At 44.4% G+C, this 23975-nt stretch overlaps 2 protein-coding genes across 2 annotated transcripts in view; one reads left to right on the top strand and one right to left on the bottom strand.

The window, feature by feature from the left end:
• The window catches only part of PKNOX2 (PBX/knotted 1 homeobox 2), a 304551-nt gene extending 302345 nt beyond the window's left edge, over nucleotides 1–2206 (bottom strand). The window contains exon 1 of the mRNA XM_044258141.1: nucleotides 1583–2206. The gene's annotated coding sequence lies outside the window, so the exon portion shown is untranslated. The remainder of the gene's footprint in view (nucleotides 1–1582) is intronic.
• A 451-nt stretch (nucleotides 2207–2657) lies between these two features.
• TMEM218 (transmembrane protein 218) lies at nucleotides 2658–19030 on the top strand. The gene is made up of 4 exons (XM_044258137.1): nucleotides 2658–2775; nucleotides 13669–13778; nucleotides 14642–14744; nucleotides 18212–19030. The coding sequence occupies exons 2-4, from the start codon at nucleotides 13669–13671 to the stop codon at nucleotides 18344–18346; spliced, it is 348 nt and encodes a 115-aa protein (XP_044114072.1). The 5' UTR covers nucleotides 2658–2775; the 3' UTR covers nucleotides 18347–19030.
• Nucleotides 19031–23975: the final 4945 nt, after the last annotated feature.

The following is a 23975-nucleotide window of genomic DNA, read 5'->3' as shown; positions in this document are numbered from 1 at the left end:
AACAAGTGACAATTGTACTGGGGGAAATTTTTGTTTACCCAGTTTCCCAATTAGCAGAATAGAACAATGGTAGCTTTTGAGTCTCAGCTAATAACCAACAATTACTTAGGTTTGGGGTATACTTCCAGACATACAGAAATGCTCAAATAACCGCACATGAGAAAATGTATATAAAACAATTCAGGACTCTCTGGCAGAAAAATTTTGACTATAAAGTGAACATGAAAATTTTATGCCTTCTGCTAAATCACTCCTTACCTGCCATAGTCTTTTTGCTACCTCAGACAGCATAAAAAAATCATTTTACACATTGAAGAAAGAGTCAGTTAGGCCCTGGTTTGTGTTGTTATTGCTTGAACTTTCTGGTTTGTTTAGGAGAAAAGGAAATTGTAATTAAACAAATGATATGCATATACATATGGTGCCTAATACATTCTACAAGTACAATATTAACAGTACATATACAGCAGAGATGTGGAGCAACGTGGAGAGGCACTGTATTACACTTGACAGAGGAGACAATTTTTAAAAGGAGAAAGGTTGGATAGTCAAGTAATCAATCTTCTCTAGAGTGAACTCTGATTAAGAGAAGGCAAAAGATGGAGCACTATGGTGACAGCACTTCTCTCAATTTCAGTGAGAGGGTAGAATATCATTATTTAATCAGAAAACTAATACCTCCTCCCAGTTAAGGGGTAAGATAGAGGTGGGGCTCCAGGGGAGGGTCCCTTGATGTGAGAGGAAACCTAAAATATTATATCCATCTGGAAAGATGTAAGAGGTTTAGAGTGCCTTCTCAGTCATGCCTTATTCTTAATTTATAATTTAACTAAAGTCAGATTGATCCTGTGAAGTATAAGAAGGTTAACTTTTCCAGTCTTGAACTTCTGAACACTTTCTCCCCAAAACATTAAGAAATCAGAACTGGTTCTAACCAGTTGGTCTAAATGGTGTTATTTTCCATTATTTGTCTCCACTCTGGCTTAGACCAGTCTCCACATTATTCCCCAGATACTCAATGCTCATTCATGTCTCATTCTCTTTGTTCAAACTGTTTTCTCACCCTGGATTCCCTTCTATCTCTGTTCTACATTTTCCATTCCTACCCACATGCCAGGTCCCAGCATTCATGCTAACTATACCACAAAGACCCCCAATTAAATCCAGCCAAAACACTATTTTCCCCAAAGAATATGAGTGAAGAAGTGCCCTGAAAACTACAAAATGCTCTGCAAATATGAAGTATTATTATTATTATTATTATGGAGGGCAATTAAGTTTGGCTCATATTGTATCTTGCCTTAACGTATTTCCTAATTGTTTCATGTGCTGTTGGCAGTAACAAACCACAGCTTACTAAGTATTCACAGGAATCACACAGTATTTTCTGTATCCTTAGTCTCTACCAGTGCTTAGCCACAGTTAACACTCGATTCCAATGAAATGAATTAATCAAAATAATGGCTTTCTTAACCTCAGAGCTCTGCATTGGGCCAAGTGGTTCAGTTGTTAAACACATAAGTAGTAGTCTGTTAGGACATATGACTGCAAATGAAACCTTAAAAGTAAATTTGAGACTTACATTTAATGGAATTCAACCATCTTCTTCCATTTTACCCATAAAGCTATGACGCAGGAGCTGAATTCCCTAAATCAGAGCTTCAGTGTTTCAGGACCGAATAGTTTGCTTCATGATGTTTCAGAATGTTGTCTAAGGTCAAAGATGCAAGTACTGCAGTTCTCAAATTTGGTATTGTTTATTTTGAGTGTTGTCTGTTTTCCCTTCCTGATTCAGCCTTGGAGCGTGCATCCTCTGTCCTATTTCCATTGGTTGGCCTGATTTATGGATATTTTGTTCTAACGGGCCATACAAAGCTTTGGAACAAAATCACGGCGAGCTTTAGTTTGCAGTTAGGTAAGAACAGTCGGCTAAGGCATGGACCAGTTCCAGCTGCCTGGAGGTGTGGCTACTGATTTACTTGACGGACCCTGGCCTCGCTTCTTCAGTCTGTCCCATGAGAAGAATCATTCTTGCCACAGTCTACTTCCTAAGGCTAACGGAAGAACAGCTCCAAATAGAATAAGGCGAGGCAGGGATAAACGAAAATCTGACGCTGGTACATACAACTTGTGCTTCGGACTCGGATCCGTCCAGGGGTGGGATGGGGTGGGAGGTTTTAGGGACGCTCAATGTCAGGGTCTGACCTCACCTCTCCGAGGCCTAACCTGACTTGCCCCTGAAGTCCCACCACCCACCCAAACCAGTGGGTCGGGGTCTGAGATGTCCATCAGACTCCGAAACAGACATTAACGTCTAAACCGCTGTACAAATCTCGGACTTCGAAACTAGGCGAAGGTGTTGCCTACCTCCGCTTCACAACCATAGTAACAGCGAGAGAGGCCGGGAGAACTGCCGAACAACCCGCCCCCACGCTAGACTGACCAATGGTTCCGTGGGTTACCTAAGAGATGGTGTGATTGACAACAGGGTGGGACGGGAGGCGGAGCCAGGACTGCCTCGATCCAATCGAACTTGAGGCCGGTCTCGGGTCCAATAGCACCCACCAATCGGAATGCGTAACGGAGTGCGACGTGCCCACCCACCACGCTTAGCGTTGCCTGGAGGCGCTGCTGTTGTAAGCAAATGAGAAGGAAGCTAAGCGTTGAAAGAGCGGCGCTGATTAGCGAATCTGGAATCACCTGGATGAAAGCCCACTTGTGATTCGTCACAAGTAGACCGAAGCCCCTGCGGGCTGGAACCGGCCGGACAGTGAGGTGTGAGTAGGGGACCCGGGAGAGGGAGGGCCAGGTGAGGGGAAGGCGAGGAAAGTTGCGGGGGCGTGGGGTGCTGCCGCGAAGGGAGAATGGCGGAGGCTGGGGCTGAGGAGGCTAGAAGATGCCGCGGGCGGATGGCTCTGCGCAGACTCTCAGACCATCCTTACCGCCGACCTGCTCCCAAGGCCCGGCGGCTAATAAACACTTAATTGGGGCTGAGAAAGAAGGGATGCTTTCTTTGTCGTGCTCCTAAGAAAGTGAATGTCAGTGTCTGATTCAAATACCTTATGACCGAGACCGTAGTCTCTCCAGTTACTGCGAGGTAGCCCGGCGAACATTTTGATGAGACCTGGGGGCGACGTTTTCCTGCCGCCAGTTTGAACGAGCCTCAGGGCTGGGGAGAGACGCTAGAGCCCGCGTTCCGGGGTGCTGACTCCAGCGCTGGAGTGCTGCTGTCCGGGGAGCGCCTGGGGAGGTAGCTTCCAGACGGCCCGCACGCCGCCCAGGAAAGTGGGTGGAAGGACGGGTCTGGATCCACTGATCCCCCTTTTCTCGCACTGCGTTAGGACCTGATGCCACATCGATGGCATTTACGCAGCTCCACAATTGATTTCTCCCAGGCTTGCATTTTACTTAATTACAAAGGTAGAAGCATTATCCTAGTACATTAAAATTCAAACCGTAGTGAAATGTTCACTGTAGAAAAATGTATGTGTGATACCCCCCCCATTATATTTGAAGGTTTGGAATGGTTATAAAGGAAAGTGGAAAGGAATCCTGAAGAAGGGCCATTCATTCCTGTAATCTCTGTTTTCTGCTGCCTTCAAGGCCTTGAGTCTGAAAATGTAGGAATGGGTAGATATCTAGCTCCCATCACCAGCCCCGCTAGGACCAACTTCTCCTCCACGGAATCCACATTTGTACCCGACTGTAAGTCATCTCCTAATGGCCATTAGTATACTCACGCATGATGGATAGCCATGGCGAGCCATGTATTTTTAATCTACTGGGCTGTATGCATGAATGTATGCCTCTCTCAGTTTTCTCTGAGAGCTGTGAGAAACGGTATGTAGAACTAACAATAAATGAATGAGCAGTGCACTATACAGACCTCTAAAAGTTTGGGACTATCTCTTCCCAAAGAAAGACATCACAGTAGGAGCACAGAGGGGGCAAATTGGCCCTGGGGTTGCTCTGGTTGCCAGCTACTAAACAGGGTGTTCAAATGGAGACATTTCTTTATTCTGATTCTAGTCCACCTGCTTTAAATGCCACAGACTTAAGTGGACTTACTCTGGAAAGCAAGTTGGCTAAACCATCTGTTCTCAAAGAAGGTTTGGAAAAGTCCCGGACATGTATCCAAAACACCATTGTTTTAATTTTTTAATCATATTTACTCAATAATTTAGCTATTCCACTATGAGAAATAATCATTAGTATTATTCCCACACAGAATTAACAAGATAAAATGACCCGATGTTCACATCTTTCCCACAGCAGCACTCTATACTATATCCAGGCTTCCCTTTCCATGCTTAGCCAGAAAATGTACACAGTTTGTTTATAAAGAGATGAACCTCATTCTTAGAAGAACTTGGGGATAGTTGTCTCATTACTTTAAAGCCATGCCACATATGGATTCCCAGTGTCTCATGAACCTTTAATATTCCATGGGGGGTTGAAGGGCCTTGTTTCTAATGGTACCAACTTCGACCACCACTTGCCTTGTATTCTAGGTGTTAGAGTTGGTCCAAGTTTTACAAGTTATTTCTATAGTTTATCCCAAACATCAGCAATTAAATTTGACTAGTTATCTTGTTAGGGTAGTGCCATCTGCACAGTCAACCAAGCAGGAAACCTGAGTCATCTCTAATACCTTTTCCCTTGACTCCTTTCCATTTCCACAGCTAAGGCAGAAGGCCAGACCCTCATCATCCCTTATCCAGAGAGTCCCCTATTGGTCCCCAATCTGGTCTCTGATCTCAATTCATATGCACTGAGCCTCCAGCTACTTCTTTAAAAATTAAGAATTCTCTGAAGAATTTCATAAATTGAGACTATTATACTGGCTAGTATAACAGATACCTATGCCCTACTAACTAGCTTAAACAAACATGAACATTTTGGCACATCTGCTCAAGTTTTTTCTTTTAAAGAAACAAAACATCACTGATTGAATTAAGATCCTTCTGTTCTCTTTTCTGGCCCCATTTGCTTTCCTTTGGAAATTGTTGTGCATCATTCATGCCCATGTATTTTTTTTTTTTAAAGATTTTATTTATTTGACAGACAGAGATCACAAGTAGGCAGAGAGGCAGGCAGAGAGGAGGAAGCAGGCTCCCTGCTGAGCAGAGAGCCCGATGCGGGGCTCGATCCCACAACCCTGAGACCATGACCTGAGCTGAAGGCAGAGGCTTTAACCCACTGAGCCACCCAGGCACCCCATGCCCATGTTGTTTATATTTGTACAATATATATGCATTTTGTAAACAATATGTCACTTTTTAAAGATTTATTTATTTATTTGAGAGAGAGAGCTTGTGTGAGAGAGTACAGGGTGGGGAGGGAGGCAGAGGGAGGGAGAAAGAGAAACTTAAGCAGACTCCACACTGAGCAGAGACTACTGAGCAAGAGCCCTACACAGAACTCGATCTCAGGACCGAGATGACAATGTGAACTGAAACCAAGAATCAGATGCTTATTTGCACCAATGAGTGGCACAATCGGTTACTTTCATTACTTTCTTAATTTTGAAAATACAAGTGGTATCACACTGTGGTCTTCATTTTGTAATTTGCTTTTATCACTCAGCATTGTTTTGGAGATAACATTCGTATCAATACATTTAGCCAAGTTCATTTTAAGTGTTCATGATGAGTATATAATATTGTATCCATTCCCTTATTGATAGACCTTTTGGTTTTTTCCAGATGTTTTGCTCTTTTGAAAAAAAAAACTGCAGTGAACATCCTTGTACATGTCTCTTTATGCAAGAGCTTTTCTAGAGTGTTGGTTCTCCAAGGGGATGGTACCACCCTGTAGGTCATTTTGGAATTTGTGAGAGCACATTTGGTTATTGTTGTGATTTAGAGACACTACTGGGGTTTACGGAGCAGGGCTGGGGATGCTAGGCTGCCGCAAAGAATTGTCCTGCATCCTGCACCATTTTCGATTGTCCCACAGGATCCTCATTTCCAATCTCAGCCTAGAACCTAACTCCATTTTTCATATAAACATAATGTATTCTTTGGCACAGTGTGACATAGTAAAATTTCCAGGAATGCAACTCAAATGTAAATCAAGGGGAAATTATACTTACTTGTGTTTTGGAACTTTCACAAGAGTTGTTCATCACTTGAGAAAATCACAGAGCTGAAGGCATCCCAGCTCGTGGTATTTGAGTTGCCACACAGCACACCTGCATGGGCCTGCATTTGTAGCTTTGCGCTCATGAGGATTCTAAGTTTAGGTGCAAGCATCTGACTGCTGTACTTCATTATATATTCTGGTGTAGTCAGCCTGAACATTTGTATATTTAAACATATGCTGTTTTATTATGAATTACTTTCCATTTAAAATTGGCTTGTATATGACATAAAGTAGAGGTCGAGTATGACTGCTTTCTGATTGGATAATCATTTGTCCCAACACCATCCATGAAATCCTTTACCTGCTGAATCAGAACCAACTCTGTCCTGTACCAAGTTTTCATAAATGCATGGATCTGTTCCTGGGCTCTCTGTTTTATTCCACTGATCCATGTGTCTTTATGCCATATCACACTGTTTTAATTACCTTGGTTTTATAATGTGTCTTGCGGCAGTTGGTAACAAGAAAGGCAAGTCTCCATCCTAGTTCTCAAAATTGTTTTCGCTATTCTTGGGCTTTTGCTCTTGCATATGAATTTGGGATACGTTTTCAAGTTCCATGAGCTCCACAAAAAATTATTTTAAGATTTTGGTTAGAATTGCATTGAATTGATGTTGAGATCTTTTATTATTGAACCGTCCCTTCCAAGAATGTTGGTTATTTCTCTACTCTGGTTATTCTATTCAGGCCTTTAAAGAAAAATAGCTTTGGGGGTGCCTCGGAGGCTCAGTCAGTTGAGTGTCCGACTCACGGTTTTGGTTCAGGTCATGATCTCAGGGTCATGAGATCAAGCCCTGCCTTGACCTCCTCACTCAGCACAAGGTCTGTTGTCCATCTCCCTACCCCCTTGCGAGTTCTCTCTCTTTCTCTCTCATAGACAGATAGATAGAGAAATAGATAAATAAATAAATAAATAAATAAATATTTTTTAATACCTTTGAATAAAGTTTAGCAATTTTTGCTGTAAAAATCTTAACACACCTTTCTTTGTATTTATTCCTACTTAAACCAGAAATATACACATCTTTCTACTATGAAAGTTTCAAATACATTCAAAAGTGTAAAAAATAGTATAGCAAACACTCATGTACTCATGATCCAGCTTCAACAGTTATTGCAGTACCCGTCCTATTTCACGTTAACCCCCTTCACCTTTCCCTGGATAATCCTGAAGTTCCCGGACATATGTTATCGGTGGTATGTCTGTGCATGTCTATATGTATGTTGTAATCTTTTAGCAGTGTAACCACAGTGTCATCACATTTTTTTTTTAAGATTGTACTCATTTGGGGGAGAGAGAGAGAAAGCGCATGCAGATGAGCATGAGTGAGGGGAGGAACATTGGGAAAAGGACAGGCAAGATTCTGAGCGGAGCTTAGAGCGGAACGTGGGGCTCGATCTCATAATCCTGAGATCATGACCAGAGCTGAAACCAAGAGTCAGCCACTTAACCCACTGAGCCACCCAGACACCCCAATATCATCACATATAAACCAAAATAATAATTCCCTAGTACCATCCAATATGCAAATACTGTTCAGAGTTCCCCAGTTGCCTCATGAAAGGTTTTTGACGTTTGGTTTCTTTGAATCAGGGTTCCATTTACCCCATATCTTTGTCAACACTTGGTGGTGTTACCTTCCCCAGAGCAAAATAATAACCAAGAATTTAACTTTGAACTGCCCTTTCTCATCTTCCACGTAACTGTTGACAAATGTTTTCGCTCTTCCTTATTTTGTTTTAATTGTTTAAGTGTAATTGACATACAGTTTCAGGTGTACAACATATCGAATCTCTCTGACATACTTATTTTATAACTGGAAGTTTATACCTTCATGGCCATTCTGGTGGGTATCTAGAGGTACTGCAGGGTGGTTTTCATTTCAGTTTCCTGATGAGTAATGGAGTTGAGCACCTTTCACATCTTTATTGGCCATTCATATATTCACTTTAAGTTTCTGAAAGAGGTATATTAAAATCTCCGCTAAATTTGTGGGTTTGTCCATTTATTGCAGTGATTCCTTTTGACTTTACATTTTTTTTTTTTAAAGATTTTTTCTTTATCTGACAGAGATCACAAGTAGGCAGAGAGGCAGGCAGAGAGAGAGGAGGAAGCAGGCTCCCTACAGAGCAGAGAGCCCGATGCGGGGCTCGATCCCAGGACCCTGGGATCATGACCTGAGCCGAAGGCAGGGGCTTAACCCACTGAGCCACCCAGGCTTTGTCTTGGGTTTATATTTGTCCTGAGTTGTTTTTTTGTTTGTTTGTTTTTTCGGTTTTTTTTTTGTTCAGTTTTCCTGTTGGGGACTGTCACTCTTAATACCTTTGAAAGCTTTCCATTCTATTTTGATACTAACATTGCTTCACCAGATTTTATTTTGTTTGGTTTGGCTTTTTTAAAATTGTGGTAAAACACACATACCTTGGGCGCCTGGGTGGCTCAGTGGGTTAAGCCGCTGCCTTCGGCTCAGGTCATGATCTCAGGGTCCTGGGATCGAGTCCCGCATCGGGCTTTCTGCTCAGCAGGGGGCCTGCTTCCCTCTCTCTCTCTCTCTGCCTGCCTCTCCACCTACTTGTGATTTCTCTCTGTCAAATAAATAAATAAAATCTTTAAAAAAAAAGTAAATAAAACACACATACCTTGAATTCGCCATCTCAACCACGTTAAATGTTTGGTTAAGTAGTCTTAAGGATATTCACATTGTTGTGCAAGGGATCTCTGGAACTTTTTCATTTTACAAAACTGAAACTCTTTATCTGTTGGACAACATCCTACCATCTTCCCCTTTTCCCCCTTGTTTTTGTTTTATTTGTATTTGATCTTTTAGTTTCTTTATCAGTTGCCTTTTTTCAGTATCTCTCTCATTATTCTTTCCATGCAAAGAGCCGGTTTAAACAACATCCAGTATGAAAATCTCCTTTAATATTCGAGAATAATCATGTGTGTTTACTTTGATGACTGTTATATTTGGGTTTATTTTACAATCTTGTGTTGTATTTTCTATATTCCTTGCTTTTTCTTTGTTTCTCTCCCCTCTTGCCTTCTGCCCCCTTCCTTTATTTTTTTCACTCTATTAGTGTGGAAGTTATTTACCCTGTTTCTTTTATTTGGTGTTCACTTATATGTTTTTTAACATGCAGATTTAGTTTAACAAAGCCTACAGGTAATCATTAACTGGCATCTCTTCCAGAGCAAAATAATTACCAATAATTTCACTTGGAACTGTCCTTTCTCATCTTCCACGTAACTGTTGACAAATATTTCAGCTCTTCCTTGTTTTTATTTTCTTTATTATTAAAGTATAATTGGCATACAGTGTTATATTAGTTTCAGGTGTACAACACATTGAATCTCTGTGACTTATTGTGTAACTGGAAGTTTGTACCTTTTAATCCTCTTTAGCTACCTTATCTATATCCATTCTTCCATCCATGGACACTTAGGTTGCTTCCATATCTTGGCTAGTGTAAATAATGCTGCTCAGATTAGTGTTCCCATTTTCTTTGGGTAAATTCCCAGTAATGGAATCACTGAATCATATCGTATTTCTATTTTTAATTTTTTGAGGAACCTCCATACTGTTTTTCTTTTCTTTTTTTTTTTTTAAGATTTATTTATTTATTTATTTGACAGAGAGAGATCACAAGTAGGCAGAGAGGCAGGCAGAGAGAGAAAGAAGAGGAAGCAGGCTCTCTGCTCAGCAACACGAGCAGAGAGCCCGATGCGGGACTCGATCCCAGGACCCTGAGACCATGACCCGAGCTGAAGGCAGCGGCCTAACCCACTGAGCCACCCAGGCGCCCTCCATACTGTTTTTCAAGTGGTTGTACCAATTTACGTTCCACCAGTAGTGTATGAAGGTTTCTTTTCTCCACATCCTCACCAACACTTGTTCTTTCTTGTCTCTTTTTTGTCTAGCCATTCTGACTAGTGTAATATCTCATTGTGATTTTGATTTGCATTTCCCTGATGATGAATGATGTTGAGCATCTTTTCATGTGTCTGTTGGTCATCTGGATATCTTTGGAAAAATGTTTCTTCAGAACCTCTACCCATTTTTTCATCAGATTGGATTTTGGTGTTGAGTTGTAGAAGTTCTTTATGTATTTTGGGTATTAACTCCTTATGGAAAATAGCATTTGCAAATATCTTTTCCCATTCACTAGGTTGCCTTCTTGTTTTGTTGATTGTTTCCTGGGTCGTGCAAAAGCTTTTTATTTTGGTGGAATCCTAATAGTTTATTTTTGGTTTTGGTTCCCTTGCCTGAGGAAACATATTCATATTGTGTTGCTATTGTTCTTCTTTGTTTTTAACTCCTCAAACAATTAGCCCTTCTTTTCATTACAGAAGTCTTTACTATCAGTATTACCCAGTATTTTTCATACCGTCCCTCCTTACATTTCATGCCTTCTTTCTTGGTTCATTTTCATTCTTGCTAAAGTATAGCTATGAGAGCCATTTCACTCCTTTTATGTCCAACCCAAATTTATTTTATACCCACTCTAGTGGGAGCCTTGCCCGCTGACTTGTGTGGCATCCCTACCAAGAGGTTTCAGTTGTCTCTGCCGGGATCCCACGAGTTTCTCACTTTGAGACTGGTTTTATGTAAATCTTCCTTCTCAAGATTCCCATACTGCTTTGGTAGTATGATTTGAACCCCACACTGGCATGTGGTGTTGGCTTGGGATTCAGATTTCTCTTGGGTTAGTCTGTTTTTCACTCACGGCCTGAGGTACTTGGCCAACTTTCTTCCAACAGAGTCAGTAGCAAATGTTCTAGTCCCTGTTTCAAAGACAACTGAGCCCTTTCTGGGCTTATCTTTATGCCTTGTTCTTCATTCAGTTCTCTGTGTCGTAGGTCTGAGACCTCATCTGTTCAGGAGGGACCACTCCATGGGTCTGCAGCTGGTTTTAGTAACCCTGTAGACCTTTGGGCTCAGCTCCTGCTCACCACTCAGATTCTGATATGTGCTTTCATTTAAGGATTTTCCGTTATTGCTTCCGAGCTCTGCTGTGTATTGAGTTCTTTTTGCGTAATTTTACGAAGCATTTCTATGTGTCCACTGTTGTGCGAGGTACTTCCCGTGTTAGGGCTGTCCAGCATATTGGCCAGAAGTTACAATCCTCTTGCTAACGTTAAATATCAGCCCTTCACTCGATGTCTGTGGATTTGTTAGCATTGCTTCATTTATTCATCCAACAAATATTTCTTGCTTATTATACCTGTGGTAAGAACTGGGGATATTGGGCGCCTGGGTGGCTCAGTGGGTTAAGCCACTGCCTTCAGCTCAGGTCATGATCTCAGGGTCCTGGGATCGAGTCTCGCATCGGGCTCTCTGCTCAGCGGGGAGCCTGCTTCCCTCTCTCTCTCTCTCTGCCTGCCTCTCCGTCTACTTGTGATTTCTCTCTGTCAAATAAATAAATAAAATCTTTAAAAAAAAAAAAAAAAAGAACTGGGGATACTGTGGGGAGCAAGATATAAAATCTCTGCCCTCTTGGAGTTTGCTATCCTGGTTGGAGACATAGAAAGTAAACCGGTAAATAGTAAGTTAAAAAGTGAACTACAGTTTGTGAAATGGACCCTGAAGGAAATAAGGAGTGATGGAGGGTAATTGTTCGGGGCGTTCCTTTAACCAGAGCCATCAGGGAAGACCTTTCTGAGGAAGGCACATTTAAAGCTGAGATCAGACAGATGAGGAGAAGTCAGTCCCACAAATAGTGGAAGGTTCGTGGGGCTTGTGGATTAATTCCAGACAGTGGAAACAGCAAGTACAGGGACCCAGCGGTGGGGAAACTCTTGGCACTTTAGAGTTATTGGTGTAATACCGTGCGCTCTAAGAGGGGGGTGCCCCAGATAAGTTAGAGAAGCAAGTGAGAGCCCAGTCCACCTGCTGCCACTCCTCTCTCGGCCTACCCCTCCCCGTACCTGTCATCTTACCACATGGATTCTTTCCCAAATGGGCCTATGGGAAGTCATCTCCTCATTGAGGCCCTTCTCCTTTTGCGCTGCCTCAGCTCCCACTTTGTCCCACTTTGTATTCTGTCTCCTTATCAGAGTGCGGCATGGATAGCTGTTTACATGACAGTGTTCCCCAGTGGGCCTGCAGCTTCTGTCAGAAGATACGTCTTATCTGCCCTTGTGATCCCCAGACCGTGGCACAGTATAGATGTTGACTGAATAAATGTTTGTTTGTTTGGCAGTTTATGCCCAGGGCTTCCTTTCCAAACTTTCCAATGCCTTTACGACAGAACTTCTCATAGATAATAATTTTTGTGGTATTTAAACCATCACGGTAAAGAAAACCATGAACTGAGGAGGAATTTATTTGCTTAAGATTTGTCTCTGATACTGAAGTGGAAAATGAGGCGTGCTCTAGATTCAGTGGAGTGGGTGGCCCACTGAGTGATGGCCCCTCAAAAGATCGTGCCCACATCCTAATCCCTGGAACCTGGGAGCATGACCTGATGGAGAAGGAGGGTCTTTGCAGACGTAACTGAGGATCTTGAGAGGAGAACAAACCAGATTCTTTGGGTGGACCCTAAGTCCACTACGAGTGTCCTCATAAAAGACAGAGGAGGAAGTGACAGAGACACAAAGGAGAAGGGCATGGAAAGATGGAAACAGAGATTGGAGCTGTGCAGCTGCAAGCCAAGCAATGCCTGGCCCTCCAGATGCTGGAAAATCCTGGAAGCATTGTCCTGTAGAGCCTCTAGAGGCAGCCCAACCTGGCAGGCCCCTTGATTTCAGATTTCTGGCCTCCAGTACCGTGACAGGATACTGTTCTATTGTAAGCCACTGGTTTGTGAATACATAGCCCTTCGCATGACGCCTTACTTACGTGTTCTGTGACACGGCTGTAGTAAGACCTACTTCAGACACCTGCGGCCATGATTAAATGAAATGTATTTGTAAGATACTCAGCACTCCGTGAATGCTCAAATATAGTGAGGCTCCTTTCTTCTTCATCGTCCTTGTCTTCTTCAAGGGCTTAGGAGTTTGCTTCCTTTGGTGAAGAAAATCTCAACGACACAGGGGGACATTTCTGTCTTGTGATTGTCTGGGTCTCTCTTTTCTTTTTTTTCCCTCCCTCCCTCCCTCTCTCCCTTCCTAAGATTTTATTCATTTATCTGTCAGAGAGATAGCAAGGGAGCACAAGTAGGGGGAGCAGCAGGCAGAGGGAGAAGCAGGCTTCTCGCTGAGCAAGGAGCCCAATGTGGGGCTTGATCCCAGGACCCTGGGATCACAACCTGAGCTGAAGGCAGATGCTTAACCAACTGAGCCACCCAGGCATCCCAGGATTTCAGTTTTCTAAATCCTCTGAAGGGACTGGACTTCCCCCAAAGATCTGTACCAGTTAATCCTGCCATCACATCAGTCATCAGAAGTTCATCAGACTGAGTTCAGACTTTCTGTATTTGCATTTGTCTGAACACCCTCACGCATACCGGGAGTGGGAGGAAGACAGGCAGAACTGGCGCAGGGAGTGTGCGGGGCGCAGTGCTCACACTTCTTCTCCCCCACAGATGGCTGGCACCGTGCTGGGGGTGGGGGCCGGCGTGTTCCTCTTGGCCCTCCTCTGGGTACTGGTGCTGCTGCTGTGTGTGCTGTTATCCAGAGCCTCCGGGATAGCCAGGTAAGGCCTTCTCTCCAGCTGGGAGTCCAAGGTAAAAGCAATTAGAAGTGAAATCGCTGATGTTCGTGAAAGTGTTAGAATCCAGAAGATCATTTTTGTAATTACTGGCAGTTTGAAGGAGTTGCATTTTAACCTGTTATTATAAGCACTGACTGCGTTATTCATGCTCTGACGCAGAGGTGAGAGGAGAAAGGAAATGGTGTTTTCTGTCTCTCACTGTGGAGGCGATGGGGGGGACAGAAGAGACAAAAAAGGAAATCCGCATTCGCTGCCTGTTGAACTTCTTGGGAGGGAGTATGTATGTGTGTTTCTGAATTGTTCCGACTTAGGGCACTTGCTTGGTCCAGTCCCTGAGGCTCTGACTTGGGCATGGGGACACTGCAGACATGCTGATGGCTTAGGCTGGCTCTCTTTAGGACACGGGCCTCAGCACACAGACCACGACCACCCTGCAGAGCTGTGCTGTGGCCAGACCGCGGCGGGATGAAGCGGCGAGCAATGTCATTTACCAAAGTCTTTCAGCTAAAGACAGAGAAGTTGAGAAGAGAGAAGGGCTGCTTTGATTGTTCATGATTAGGAGCACACAGAGGCAAAATAAAAAGTACCCATTCTCATTCTTAGGAATTTGGGATTACCAGGCATCAACAGGAATGCATCCAGTTGGGGGCCTGTCCAAAAAGAAGGGCTCTGGGCTGAAGGGGAGAGGTTTCCAAATTCTCCGGACAGCGTGGGCAGCAGGGCTTTGGGCCTTGTTAAGAGACTGAAACTTAGAATATTGGCTCCAGGGAAAAGCTGCTCCAGACTTAACTGAAGAGAGAGGAATCTGTAAACCATGCTCGTAACTTTCTGTCTTTGGACCCCAGGTTCTCCGTCGTTTTCGTGTTCCTGGGTGCTCTGATCGTCACGTCGGTTCTGCTGCTCTTCCCCCGAGCCGGTGAAGCCCCAGCCCCTGAGGTGGAAGTGAAGGTACAACTACTGGCTTTATTTTGCCTCCTGAGTCATAACTCTTGTCTCCCTTGATTTATACCTTCATCTTGCCCTGAGCTGCTCCCCTGGTGACCGGCCAGCTGAAATGTGTTAGAAGCGTAAAGTTAACATTAGAGGGGGATAGCTTGGAGGGAGTTTTACATTCCCCTGTCCTTTCACCCGGGACAAAAATCTCACTGTGATTCCCACGTGCAAACCATGGGGCGGTTCTTTGCCTGATTCGAAGCCCGCTGGTCATCAAGCTGCACGAGTGGTGTGTCCGAGAGCCACCTGACCCTGTGGGGGCCGGAGATGAGAAATGAGTTCAGAGTAGGAACAGGGTCTGGCCCTGAAGTGCAGGTGTCCCCATCCCGGTAGTCTGGGCGCAGAATCCCAGATCCTGGCTAAAGTGGATGCGGTGCCTTGGGCGTGCTGAGCGGCCTGCTGAGCGGCGTGCTCGCCCATCTCCCTGTGTTGCATTCCTCCACCTGTGCTCTGAAGGGACCACTCTCCATAGAGAAGGTAGGTGGGGAGAGAGCATTTCTATGGAAAGCAGAGGTTGTGGAGACAGCTGAATGCGGTACTGACCGCCGTCTGGGGGATCCGCTGGCCTGCGTTCCTGGAACCCCATCAACCTGCGCCCACCTCTCTAGAGGGACAATTACCATCTCCCTCAGAGTCCTTCTGGAGACCTCACCCGTCGGCTACACTCCTGCCTGGGGCACTTCTTATCTCCCATTACTCCTTCTAGCAGTTTCTTTCCTCTCAACTTCGCATTTGCATTTTTTAAAGTAATGATGACATTAACTCACTTTTTTTTGTTGGGGGAGAAGGAGATGGGGAAGGGGAAGAGGGAGAGGGAGAGAGAAGGAATCTGAAGCAGACTCCCCACTGAGCTCAGAGCCTGCTACAGAGCTCAGTCCCACAACTCTGAGATGACCTGAGCCGAAATCAAGAGTTGGATGCTCAACTGACCGAGACACCCAGGTGCCCCATCTAACATTTTCAAGGGATTTCTCTGTGTGAGGTTGTTTGCTAAGCACCTTGTTTGCATTATCTCACTTAAACCTAAGATAACCCTAAATTGTATGAAGTAGGTGCTATTATTATCCCCAATTTATAGGTTAGGATACCGAGGCTATAAGAGTTTAAGTAACTTGCCCAGGGTCATATACGTATGGGAAGAGTCAGAGCAAGGATTCAAGCTGAGGTCTGTCTGCAAAACCTTCACTGTTGGGGACTCATCAGAGTTTTGGGGGCCATCACAGAGAGTTTATGGGTGAGCATCAACAGTAGACTACAGGACACAGAATTATACAACTTCCTGACTACAACTGGCACACCTTTATAACTCTATCTACAACGAATCATGGCAAAAGGAAGGAATTTCATTCTGAAAAGTCCATGGGACATAATACCACGCACTTAAGGAATCGTTTCCATACGTGTCAGGGATTTTGGTCAGCATTTAAAAACCACTCTGTTGGTGCAAATACCAAGTGTGGGGGCCAGGAATAGACTCCTGCCTCCGTTTCCCTGTCGGAGAGGGGGCGGGTGAGGAAGGGCCATATCTCTGGATGGCTGTGGATGTGAATATTGGAAGAAGGGCACAGAGAACACACTGTTTTGAATTCAGTCCCTCTATCTTCTGTCCTATGAGTTGCAGACCCAGGAGACAAGAAGGAGGTTTGAGCAAAATATGTCCGTCAGCGAGGCCAACAGAATTGGTGTTTTCATTTTCAGGGTTTGAGCACTGGCCCCTGCAGCAGCCTGGCTCGATACTGTATCAATAATACATGACCTGGGCCTTCGGCACCCAAGGCCTGCTAATTGGCTAATTAAAAAGTGAAACGTGTCAAACGAGCAAACATGTAGCCCGCAAGAGACTTGTTCGGTACTGGAGCCAAGGTCAAAGTTATGTTAAAGCTGTTTTATCAAACTGACCTTTGTTGTAAGTTGGCTGTTGGGGTAATCTCTGGAGCAGCCCTTTTTTTCTTGGTATCTTGGGATCTTGGTGATCAGAGCAGTGCGAGGACTTGGCAGGTCCTCCGTGTCACACCATTGTATTAGCTTCCTGTTGCCGCTGTAACAAATCACCACCGACGTCGTGGCTTACAACACAGACAGATTATCTTACAGTTCTGTTAGTTAGGAGTCCAAACACAGTCGCCCTGGGATAGAGTCAGGGGTTGGCAGGGCTGTCTTCCTTCCTGGAGGTTCTGGGGAAGAATTTGTTTCTTTGTCCTCCCAGCTTCTAGAGGCTGCCTTTGGCTAGTGGCCCCTATGCTCCGTCCTCAGAGCCAGCAAGGTAACATCTCGCCGACTCTACTTGCATCTTTCCCTCTCTTTGACCTTCTCTTCTGCCTCCCTCTTCCAGGTTTAAGGACCCTTGTGATTACATTGGGCCCACCTGGATTAGAGAATCCAGGCTAATCTCCCTATTTTAAAGGACACCCATTAGCAACCTCAATTCCACTCACAACCCTATTTCTCCTTTGCCATGTAACCTAACATATTCCCCATTTCTGGAGGTTAGGATGTGGACATTTGGGGGCCATTATTCTGTCTCCCACAATTGCTTCTCAGATATTTTCAGTTCTTTTCCCTTTGGGAAGCTGTGAAGTCACCCCATTACTTGGTTCCTGTTCCTCCTCCATTAGGTCCATTAGATTAATTTGCTTTTTCCTGCCCTGATTTAAGCACCACCATTTGGATCTGGGGAGAGTAGAGCTCTGGCAGCAGACAGTAGACACGTGGGCAGAGCCAATTCTAAGTGTAGGTTTTGTCAGCAAAAACCAGCAGCTTTGGGGCTTCAAGTACGATCGGTTGCCAGGCAGCCAGCTGGATGGTTTGGGGCTCGTTACGTATCCTCTCAACATTTTAATATCTCAGGCAAATGGCCATTTAGCCTAAGCCTTGGAGTGCTGGATTATGAATGTTAGGGTCCAGGACTCTTGTGATGACAGTTCTAAAGAATCACCTTTCCATTTTAAAAAGGAACCCTCTGGAATCGGCAGTGGGTTGATGATTTGGGGGCTTGATCTTGGATATATGGGGGTTATTATACCATCATCTTTTTATATGCGTTTAAAATTCTCCATAACAAAAAATTTAACAACAAAAACGAGCTTTTCTAAGACCAAGCAAGCAAGCTTCTCATGAACTCTTTCAGATAACTGATTTCAGAACATAAAAGAGCTCATCCAAGGTCTTCACAGTGTTCGTGAACCTCCTCTTACATTGAGCCATATTTTTCCCTGTACTTCATTAATCTTGTCTTTTTCTTGTGTTTCTGGCACAGAGAGTTAAGGTTCTTTCCTAATGGTTTACAGAGGAGACTCAGAGCAGAATGTTACTGGAAGTCACAAATGCAAACAGACTCTGGGCTCACTCATCAAAGGTTTCAGATGAGCACAAGCAGGCGGCTGGAGTGACTGTAATTTCATTTTTGATGTTTCTCTCCACAGATTGTGGATTCCTTTTTCATTGGCCGCTATGTCCTGCTGGCTTTCCTCACTGCTGTCTTCCTTGGAGGTGTCTTTTTGGTTCTCATTCATCATGTCCTAGAGCCAATCTACGCCAAACCACTGCGGTCCTACTGAGCACTGTTCTGGAAAACCAGGACCCTGTTTTGTCCTTCACGTTTGATGTCACCGGTGAGCGGAAAGGTACTGTTCAGAGCTCTGTTTGGACAGCCGTTATGCCTTAAGGTCAGAGAAATATCCATGTACAACTAGGACAAATCCCTTGAATCCTGGCTTCCAGAAACGGGGTTGCAAAATTGGCCCTGTGGAGACTATTTCCACCATCTTCAGAGGGATGTTGCGGTCTTCTTCACACTCGTTCCTCGGGTTTTCTATCTGTTTTGAAAGGGAAGAAGTAACAGGGATCTACTTCCAGTAGAGTTTCAATCAAGACATCAGTAAGTGGATTTGGGGAAAAGGAGCACTTGGCTTCTACTGTCCAAGAGATGGAAGAATCTCATCTTTTTGATAATACCCAAGATTCTTAGTTAAAAGGGTGGGATCATGTGGAAAGGAAAGGCACTCGAAGTTCAAAAGCTTATTTTAATGTGATGAGTTGGAAGACTTACCCAGGTGTTGGTTGTTGACCGTGTGCATATGGCACCACAGAACCTGTACAGGCAACAGGTATACCTTCCCTCTGCTCTAGTAAAGCAATAACCAACCAAAGGACTGGCTTTCACTTCAGACTCTTGGCTACAGCTTTCTCAATCTATATTCTATATTTCAAATTTACTTGGGGATTAAAGGAAGGATACGGAAGTGTTGGTTGTTTGTCTTGTTGCTATAGATCTCTGGATTCTTTCTCTTTCTGAATTTGGTAGCCTTCGTGTGCCTTATTTAATTGTGATAAGAGTCCATTTTGGGTTATGATCATTTCTTTTTAGCTGTGTAGCCTTTTCTCCAAAGCTGGTGAGAAATGTACATTCCTAGGATTAGAAAGAACTTTATACCTGTGTGAGATCCCCTGCCAACCGAAATTTATTATTAAATGGAGAGCCCCTGGGCTGGTTCCACTTCAGAAGTCTCTTCCTAACTCCCTAGAACTAAATGAAGAAGGATATTCTGGCTTAAAATGAAGAACCAGAAAACAGGATGGAAAGAGAACTTTGAGCATGTGTTATAGGCCAACAGTAGACTAGTTCCCTTGTAATTCAATGTCTTTAAATTTTACAATATATTTATTGTAATCTGGTTTTAAAGTAGAAAAAAGTAAGGCTTAAAGAGATGAGCTGACTTGCCCAGGTGTCACGCAACAGCTAGCGTGTGCGACCAGGGTGGCAGACCCTGAGGTCTGTCTCCGACTAGAAAGAAAACACACTGAGCTTTGTGGAGCTTTGACTGAGAGCTCGAGGAAGTCAGGGCCACGTCTCCTTCCCTTTCTGTCCTGGAGCCTGTTTTCAGTGTAGAGATGATACCGCAGTGGGGGCTAAGCTCTAAATTAAAAGAGGAGAGAATGGATGACTCTGGGGAGTCATGGACCGGTGAGGGCCAGGTGTATTTATTTTTACACTTGAACTGTCTCTATCCTATTCGGTTTGGAAAACCTTTGCAGATAAGGCTTTGTCATAGAACACTTCAAAGGACTAGTCTCTTCATCTGGCCTAGGGCCCACAGGTGAGAACAGAAAGAAGAAACATACCTCTGAGCAGATTGGAGGGGAGAGAGGAGAATGCAGACACGTGGGGAAAGCGGAGCAAGCAGGCGGTCAGGCTAGGTGCTCTTCTCTAGACACTTGCACTGAAGCTTCCAGGTGCACTGAAGCTGTGTGGAGATGTTGAGCCAGCCAAGTGGAGCCTGGACTCCTCTAACAAGCACAGGCAGCCATTTTTCTCCTCCTGAGAGAGTTGCTGACAGAGCAAGTCTGGGAAAACTTATAGGTTCTGACCTTGAATCCATCTTTTTTATTCCCCAACAAAGGTGTCCCACTATGAGATCAATGGATAATAGCTGTGAAGTTTTGGGGGACTACTTACATGGAGAAAAATGTGTTAAGGTTGGAAACTAAAACACCACAGCTTTCTAAAGCATGTGCGTGCGCGTGTGTGTTTTACACAGATACATAAATGGCTGGTTTGTGTGTTAAGGGCAAAAAATACACTTTCTACGAAGTATTTTAGCGTGGCCTGCTTTCTGTAGATTCCCAGTCCATATCGACCAGCTGTGGGGAAATGACTGATAGATTACCCTCTACCTTCATACTCCAAGCAGTCATGGCCAAGCCCCAAAACACCCCCACAGGGGTGGGATAAGAAGCAGAAGGCTAAAAAATGAATTTACTGAGAGCTCTACACGGGGCACGCCTACGGTGTTTAATATGGCGCCCCTTGGGCTCACAGCCTTCCTGGAGACGGGGCCTAGAGGTCATCTGAGTGCCCCATTCATCATTCTTTGGTCAGTGGCTTTCAAGCACTCGGTGCTCTACTGTGCCTTACCCACAGGGGATCCTGTAGCAGAGAGACTGTGGTGATCCACACTCTCTACAAGGCGGAGAGGGAGAGTAAATCAAGAGTGCGCCATGAAAAACAGGTGGTTTCAGAGCCTGGTAAAACCTGACAGAAGCTCCATTAGCAGTTAGCAGGCACTACCCCACACCGGAGACGTTGGCCCGGTCCGCTAGGTGGCGCTGCGTGTTATAGTTTAGACGGTCCCTCAAACCAGCAAAACACACGCATATTAGGTAGTTTTTAGACAAAATTCCTTAAATTTCTCATATATAAAAATGAAAGTAAAGCTGACATTCTTTGGTGACATGCTGGATTAGCTATTTAATCTAAAAATTCATCAAAATTATTGTACCATCGTTCAGGTCCTAGGAAATGCATAGCCATTCGTTCATGCTTTGTACTGTGTATGCAGCTGTTCGTTCACTTCATCCTAACGCACGGCCATCCATTTCTCCTTCTGTTCTCTAAGACAACAACTCTTCCATCAACTCTATCTCACTGCCGCTTCAGTTGAAGCATTTTTATTTTACTTTGATTATTTTCAAACTTTGATTTTTTTCAAAGTGTAAAGAAACCTGCCGCAATTATTTTATGGAAGAGAAAGAGGCAGAGAGCAGAAGAGATTTTCAGAGTTTCCCCGAGTTAATAATGGGGCTCAAACCTGACATCAGGATTCCTGACATCTCACTCTTCAGACAGTTTAAGGATCGTTTTTGGCTTGCAAGCAACTTCTGATTTCTATATTGGCTAATATTTTTTGTAGCTATTGGTCCTCCGTCCTTTCTAACCAAATCTTTAAAAAGGTAAGAATTTTCCATTACAGAATTTTTAATTAGCACCTCGAGTACAAATAATAAATATTTTGTCATAACTTCTGGTCTTAAACCTTTAAGTATCTGACTGTTGGTATGTAGGAACAAGTTTCCAGATGTGGGATTCATCCTCACAGGAGCACAGGAACTCAGAGTTGGAAGGAGTTTTTGTAGCTCATAGGATTCGATCTTTAATCTCTATTTCCATCCTAATACTTAGAAATATTCTATTCCTCAGAGGCTGAAATCACAGTTTTTATTATATTTACCAAACATTTTCTAAGCATTTTTCTAAATGCTTTGTAAATATTAAATAATCCTCTAAGCAACCATATGAAGTCGGTGCTCTTAATATCCCCATTTTACCGATCGGGAAGGGGTGATTTCCTTGCAGTCATTCAGCTCAGGGTTAAACAGGAGTCAGGGTTTGAAGTCAGGTAGTTTGGCTCCAGCCTAAGCTTCTATGTACTTTTATTATTATTTATATTATTTAGTATTTTACTGTGTTGCTCCATTAAAAAAAAAAAAAAAAGAATGGAAAACAAGGGACCAAGGTCAAGCAATATAAATCCAGTTGATAGAAATAGCAAAAAGCCGCAGCTAAGTCGAACGGAAAACCCAGAATGGGGATTGGGCAAGAGTCCGAGACAAAGCAGTTAAAAGCCACGTGGGACCTCAGAGACACCGGCACTCATCCACCGTGTGTTTTTGGTGGGTCTTTGCCTGGTGGACTTTGGCTCCTCCCTGGCTGAGAGACAGAGTGGGGCCGCCCAGAGGCTGTTTTCCAGGACATACCCAGCTGTCTCTCTCTTAAGCGCTGTCCACCTGGAATGTTTGATACTTGGGTTGGTTTTCAGAGGTGCCAGTGGGGGAACCAAAGCCACAAACCAAGAATGTATTTGTTTCTTGGTCTCTGTTTCTAACATCATTATCAGCAGTCGCTGTTTACTCCAGGAAAAAATGCTTCCAGCCCTCCACCCCACCCCAGCACACATCTTGTCTCAGGTTCCTGGGACCTAAGAAAGGACAGTAGGGATCAAAATCAGGGCCCAACACCACGAACAGAATGAGAAAGTTACTTTTTTCTGGCTTCCATCACCGTGTTGGGTATTGTAAAGAATGTGTCAGGCGTTGCCCTCAGAGAACTCGGGGAACTCACAGAGGCAGCATTTCCCCAGACCTCAGTGTTACATAGCCATTCCCTCCATGTTTCCTTTTAATCTTTGGGGATCTCTTTGGTTTTTCAGTCTTCCAAATGATGTTTCCCTAGGTCTACACTGAGGAACAGGTAATAACTTCCTATTGTTGTAGTAACGAAGTATGACCGAATTAGTGGTTTGGAATGATACAGATATCTTACAGTTTGGGAGGTCAGAAATCTGCACTAGGTTTCATGAGGCTCATATAAAGGTTCTGGAGGCTGTAGGGGAGAATCCCATTTCCTTTCTTTTTCTGGTTTCTAGAGGCTGTCCTTGTGGATTCTGAGCTAGTGTACCCTTCGTCTGTCCTCAGAGCCCCATCTTCTAATTTGACCACTGACACTCTTGCCTCCCTCTTTGATTTGTAAGGAGCCTTGTGATTACTCTGGGCCCAAGCTGACCACCCAGGATAGTCTCCCCATCTCATGGTGCTTAATCACATCTGTGGTTAACATATTCACGGGCCCTGGGTTTAGGGTGTAGACATCTTTGGGGGAGAGGGTGTTATTCTGCCCACCGTTGGATCTACGGCCCCACCCTCCGAGTCTAAGTCTTGCTTCGTTTTGCCCTCCAGTTTCCATCCTCGCCCCACCTCATGGCTTTATCCCCAAGAGCAATCTCCAGTCCCTATGATGTGCTGAGTCTCCTTTGCCCCAACTTCAGCCTTGCTGAAAGCCTCAGAGTACCAAGGGTTCCCTCTCTTTTCATTATTTCTCTCCTCTCCGCCCCTCCCACCGCAACCACACACCACCCCAGCCTCCCAATGGCTCTCTAAAGGAGAAATGCAAAGAGTTATTGCTTTTTAATTACAAGTGCTATTGTAACATCTATAAGGAAGAACACTTTAAGCTTAATTGAGACCAAATGTGAAGTTAAATTAAATGAATAACTAATTAACGTAATGCTCCTGCATTAGCCCCAAGTGAGTGCTGAGGCCCAGAGAGAAGGCAGGTAGCAGGCTTCCGGGGAACAGTCGGTGCCCAGAGCGGAGGTGGGGCAGGGAACCCGGGGCCTGGGAGACCTGTGCACAGGGACACAGACCAGGGCTTGGGTTCCTCCACCTTTGCCGTCTCCCCCTAACTCCCACCCACAGCCCCCATCCTCATTGCTGAGGCCAGGGGCTGAGCTCCACGGGCCTTCTGCTCATTGCCAGCACCACGCTGATCCCTTGGCTGGCCAGGCATGAGCGGGCCCCCTGCTGCTCTCTGAGCGGCGTGCTCAGGGTTCCTGTCCATGTCCTCCCTCTTCC

This window comes from Neovison vison, chromosome 7 (assembly GCF_020171115.1).
Source record: "Neovison vison isolate M4711 chromosome 7, ASM_NN_V1, whole genome shotgun sequence".
NCBI classification, from domain to species: domain Eukaryota; kingdom Metazoa; phylum Chordata; class Mammalia; order Carnivora; family Mustelidae; genus Neogale; species Neogale vison.
This window is presented reverse-complemented; position numbering and strand designations above follow the sequence as displayed.

Bases quoted from the DNA above. Each gene is read 5' to 3' on its own strand.
- TMEM218 (XM_044258137.1), top strand. From the start codon at position 13,669: ATGGCTGGCACCGTGCTGGGGGTGGGGGCCGGCGTGTTCCTCTTGGCC. The intron at 13,779-14,641 runs GTAAGGCCTTCT...TTTGGACCCCAG, and splicing joins AGAGCCTCCGGGATAGCCAG to GTTCTCCGTCGTTTTCGTGT. The intron at 14,745-18,211 runs GTACAACTACTG...TTCTCTCCACAG, and splicing joins CCCCTGAGGTGGAAGTGAAG to ATTGTGGATTCCTTTTTCAT.